Source organism: Elephantulus edwardii, unplaced genomic scaffold, assembly GCF_000299155.1.
Source record: "Elephantulus edwardii isolate Elephantulus edwardi_28Jun2011 unplaced genomic scaffold, EleEdw1.0 scaffold00472, whole genome shotgun sequence".
Taxonomy (NCBI): domain Eukaryota; kingdom Metazoa; phylum Chordata; class Mammalia; order Macroscelidea; family Macroscelididae; genus Elephantulus; species Elephantulus edwardii.
Genome location: NW_006400222.1, coordinates 212,569 through 217,905, shown reverse-complemented (window position 1 = coordinate 217,905; position 5,337 = coordinate 212,569). Strand labels below are relative to the sequence as shown.

At 44.0% G+C, this 5,337-nt stretch overlaps 2 protein-coding genes across 2 annotated transcripts in view; one reads left to right on the top strand and one right to left on the bottom strand.

Moving 5' to 3' along the window:
* Positions 1-3,455, bottom strand: part of LOC102873636 (uncharacterized protein C9orf85-like) — a 13,723-nt gene extending 10,268 nt beyond the window's left edge. The window contains exon 1 of the mRNA XM_006902928.1: positions 3,449-3,455. Coding sequence (XP_006902990.1) covers positions 3,449-3,455 — 7 coding nt within the window. The remainder of the gene's footprint in view (positions 1-3,448) is intronic.
* The window catches only part of D2HGDH (D-2-hydroxyglutarate dehydrogenase), a 37,803-nt gene that overhangs the window by 18,019 nt on the left and 14,447 nt on the right, over positions 1-5,337 (top strand). The window contains exon 6 of the mRNA XM_006902932.1: positions 4,046-4,189. Within this exon, the coding sequence (XP_006902994.1) occupies positions 4,046-4,189 (144 nt within the window). The remainder of the gene's footprint in view (positions 1-4,045; positions 4,190-5,337) is intronic.

Genomic DNA, 5,337 nt, shown 5'->3' with positions numbered 1-5,337 from the left:
TGGACTTCTGATAGTTCTCTGCTGATGTGCTGTTCCAGTCGTTTTTGGATAATCTTCAGTAAAATCTTGCTTGCATGTGAAATCAGTGAGATTGTTCTATAGTTTTCACCCTCTGTTGGGTCACCTTTCTTGGGGATAGGATTATGGTAGAGGAGCTATATTATTATTATTATATATAATAAATTACATAATAATATAATATAATGTTATGTTATATTATATTATATTATTATAATATATTTTTGGCACAAATTTGTAAATTGTGGGATCATAAGGCTTTAAGAGAATGAACAAAAATAGAGTTAAAAAAAAAGATGGACGGAGTACATAGAGTCACTGTACCAAAAAGAACTGGCTGACACAGAAGAATTTAGTGAAACAACATATGATCAAGAGGCAATGGTGCCACCTTCCCCCCACCTTGGATCCTCATACTCATTCTACAATAATAGTTTATACAGTATTTGTCCTTGTGGGACTGAGTTAGTTCACTCAGCATAATGCTCTCCAGTCCTTCTCAAGGAAGCAGATGCGTGAGGCTGTGTGGGGGTGGGGACCAGGGAATTAATCATGGGGTTGTAAAATTTGATGGGTGGGGGTGTTGAGGGAAATTGGAATGGTCTGGTGTGAAAAACAATGTGCTTGAATTTTTAAAATAAACTAGTATTAAAAAAAGAAAGAGGCAATGATGATGAAGGAGGAAATTCAGGCTGTTCTGAAGCCAGTTGGCAAAAAACAAGTCCCCAGGAATTAGTGGAATACCTGTTGACATATTTCAACAAACATATGCTGCCCTGGACGTGCTCAGCAGGGTATGCCAAGAAATCTGGAGGACAACTACCTAGCCAACTTACTGGAAGAGATCCATATTTATTCCCATTCCAAAAAAAGGTAACCCGAAAGAGTGTGGAAATGATTGAACAGTATCACTAATGTCACAGACAAGCAAAATCATCCTGCTGAAGATTATTAAAAAATGACTGGTACAGTACATCAGTAGAGAACTGCTAGAAATACAAGTTGGGTTTAGAAGAGGTTATGGCACTAGAGACATTATCCCCAATGTCAAATGGATCTGGGCCGAAAGCAGAGCATACCAGAGGAATGTCTACTGTGTTTTATTGACTGTGCAAAGGCATTTGATTATGTGGATCACAAAAAATTTTGACTAACCTTGAGGAGAATGATAATTCCAGAACACTTGACTGTGCTCTTGTGAAACCTATACTCAGACCAGGAAGCAGTCCTCGGAACAGAGCAAGTAAACACTGCATTGTTCAAAATAAGGAAAAGAGTGCATCAGGGCTGCATCCTGTGTCCATACCTTTTCAGTCTATATGCAGAATAGATCATTCAGGAGGCTGGGCTTTATGTGGCATCAGGATTGCAGGAAGACTCATCAACAAGCTACATTATGCAAATGACACAACCTTGCTTGCTGAAACCGAGGAGGTTCAGAAGCCCTTGTTGCAGAAAGTCAAGGAGTGTGGTCTTCAATGTGGATTGAAGCTCAACATCCAGAGGACAAAGATTCTCACCACTGGGCCACTTGGCAGCAAAATGATAGACAGAGAAGAGATTGAAGTTGTCAACCATTTCAGCTCACGTGGCTCACAGTTAATGCTCTTGGCACCAGCGGTCAGGAAATCAAAAGATGAATTGCACTGGGAGAATTTGCTGTCAGGGACCTTTCCAGAGTGCTGAGAAGCAAAGATGTCAGTCTAGAGACTAAGGTGCACCTGATCCAGGCCATCATGGTCTTTGCAATTACTTGCTATGCATCAGAGAGCGGGACAGTGACTAAAGATGACAGAAAAATTGATACCTTTGAGTTGTGCTGGAGAAGAGCATTGACCATACCATGGACTGCTAGGAGAACAAACAGGTCTGTTTTGGAGAGATTAATACCATGTTTTTTCTTGGAGACTAGGATTTTGAAGCTCTTTGCATATTTCATTACAATACTTTGCTCTGTTTTCTTGAGCTTCTCTTTGAAATCTTCTGTTCAGCTTTTTTTACTTTAACATCTCTTCCTTTTGTAGGCTTCTTGATGCTCAGTGCAATTTTCACTCTTCTGACTCCCATTTTGGTCTTTTTCCCCCGTCCTCTATCTTTGTAATAACCTATTGCTCTCTTCGTGGATGATATTCTTCATGTCTTCACACAACTATTCTGGTCTTCAATCAGTAGTGTTCAATGCCTCAGATCTTGAGGTATTCTTGAGATGGTTTTTAAATTCAGGTGGGATAGACTCTAAGTTGTATTCTTTTTTTTGTGGACTTGTTTTAATTTTCTTCAACTACAGTTTGATCTTGCACATGAGTAATTGATAGTCTGGTCCACAGTCAGCACCTGGCCTGGTTTTGATGGCTGATACTGGTAGCTGCTTCAACAATTCTTTCAACATATATACTCTGTTGATTCCTGTGCAGTCCCATCATCAGGTGAGGTCCATGTATATAGTCCTTGTTTATGTTTTTTTAAAAAGTATTGTTATGTTGTTATTGTTAGATGCCATCTAATCAAGTATGACCCATAGCGACCCTATGAACAACAGATCTGAAGCCTGTCCTATTCTGTGCCATCCTTATACTTCATGAAACCTTAGAGCCCGTTGCGGCAGTCATCATGTCAATCCACCTGGTCAAGGGTCTTCAAAAAAGTTATCTGCAATGAATAAAGCATTCATTGTATGAAATTCAGTCATTCATTCTCCATTCCCCTTTCTGTCACCAAGCCTGTTGTTTCTGATTCCCAGGCCTTTTCTTTTGGGTCTGGCTTTTGCATTCCAGGACCAGTTATTATTATTAATGAATCTTGATTGCATATTTGTTCAGTTTCAGACTGTAGAATTTGGTAGAAATCTTCTGTTTCCTCCTATTTGACTTTAGTTGTTGGTGTGTATAGTTGAATAACAACTGTTTTGACAGGTCTTCCTTATATGCATATGCATAGTATCCTATCACTCACAGCATTGTACTTCAGGATGGAGCTTCATATGGCCTTTTTGATTATGAGTGCAACACCATTCTTCCTCAAGTTTTCATTACTGGCATTGTAGATCATGGATTATATGATCAAAGTGGCCTGTGCTAGTTCATCTCAGCTCACTAATGCTTAAAATGTTGATCTTTATGTGTTGCATTTATTTTTTTACAACTTCAGTTTTCATAGATTCATAGTTTGTACATTCCATGTTCCAATTATTAATGGATGTTTGTAACTCATTCTCTTCATTTTTTAGTGTTTTCCAATCTAGGAGCTCCACTACTAATTTTGCACCCAACAGCGTTCCTCTGTTGTTTTTAGGGTTTTTGAGGGTCTTTTGTTAAAGAAGTGCATTGGCAATCCAGATTCCTAGGAAGTCTTAATCAGGAAACTACCTCTGAGACCTCAGTGAACACAGTGGGGTGCAGCGCCCACCTCCAAAAGCTAAGTGAAGGCTTACTGAGCATGTTGATAAAAAGTAAAGCAGTCCCCCTGCTGTGAAGCTCAGGAGACTCAGCCCCCGGTGCATCCCAGGAGGGATCCCTGGGGTCTCGGTGGCCAAAGTGGAGCAGACTGCTAGGTCTGTCTCCCAAGATTCCTCTGAGTGTTCAGTCTTCAAGTGAGAAGCACACACCAGAGACTGTTCATTAGGTGCATGGTGACAGCAGGGCACTGCCTGGAGGGAAGTGCCACTCCTCTGAGTGCCTGGCAGATTCCATAGGTGCTTCATGCCCCAAAGACCCTTTCGATCTGAGACAGTGGGGAGAGTGCTGCTCCTCTGGTCATCCAGTAGACTTTCCACAGGTGCTCCTGAGGACCCCTTTTGTCTGACTGTCCTTTGCCTTCTGGGGCAGCTGTGCTAGTCTGTACATTGGCAGGCACATTTGCTGCCTAGTGCATGGTCCTCCAAGGCACCTCTCCTCCCTGTGGTGTGAACTTGCTGCCAGGAAGTCTAGGTGGGGCTGTTGCTAGCGGGGCTCTGTTGCCCATCACCATATGGCCCCATATGCCATCCTTGTCCTGTCCATCCTGATGCATGCTCTCTCACCTGCTGCAGGCTGTCCAGGCTTCAGTGAAGTTTTGGAGACCTTCCGCTCTTGCAAGTCCATGCTGGGTGAGATCCTGTCTGCGTTTGAGTTCATGGATGCTGAGTGCATGCGGCTGGTCGGCCAGCACCTGAGACTGCCCTGCCCTGTACAAGGTACTGACTGGGTCTGCTGCACCCAAGCGCCCGAGTACTGTCCTGTCCCAACCAAGAGGTTCAGCATATTACAGTATATATAGATGTCCTAAGCATGAGAAGCATTCTAAGTAACTTCCATTTAGTAAGTGATAGTAAGCCATTAAATAATGCACAGTTCTTATACTTTTAAAATAGTTTAAATATAAAAATTGTTACAGAAGAACAGACATTGTGTTAAAAGTATGAATTTTGCATGACACATTCCAGCCTCAGGTCATAGGCCCCCTACCTAGCCCATACCTCTTAGGGGATATCCTGTGATCATGGTGGATCCAGCCCAGGTACCCACCTAGGAGGTGAGAGAAGCCCTCACATTCTTTGGAGGTAGGTTGTGGGCTTTGGGAGTTGCCTCTCCACTGCATGTTAGGGGCTGCTTTGGTTCCTGTGGTTATAGGCAGGTATCTAGCCAGTGCTACAGCCTGCTGATCATTGATGACCAGTGCTCTCACAGGTGCCCTGTGCGTGGCTGGACTTGTGAGGCTCTAAGCTGTGTGAGGTGTGTGCTTCATGTGAGGCTGCTTAGGTCTGGGTGAGGTGAGTTAGATTGGTCACATAACGAGTAAAGATTCAGAGCTGAGAGGCGTGATCCTGAAGTGTGAGGACCCGGAGCTGAGAGGACGTGATCGGAGGTGTGAAGACTCAGAGCTGAGAGGACGTGATCCGGAAGTGTGAAGACTCAGAGCTGAGAGGACATGATCCGGAAGTGTGAAGACTCAGAGCTGAGAGGACGTGATCCGGAAGTGTGAAGACTCAGAGCTGAGAGGACGTGATCTGGAGGTGTGAAGACCTGGAGCTGAGAGGACGTGATCCGGAAGTGTGAAGACTCGGAGCTGAGAGGACGTGATCCGGAAGTGTGAAGACCCGGAGCTGAGAGGACGTGATCTGGAGGTGTGAAGACTCAGAGCTGAGAGGACGTGATCCGGAAGTGTGAAGACCTGGAGCTGAGAGGACGTGATCCGGAAGTGTGAAGACTCGGAGCTGAGAGGACGTGATCCTGAAGTGTGAAGACCCGGAGCTGAGAGGACGTGATCCTGAAGTGTGAAGACCTGGAGCTGAGAGGACGTGATCGGAGGTGTGAAGACTCGGAGCTGAGAGGACGTGATCCT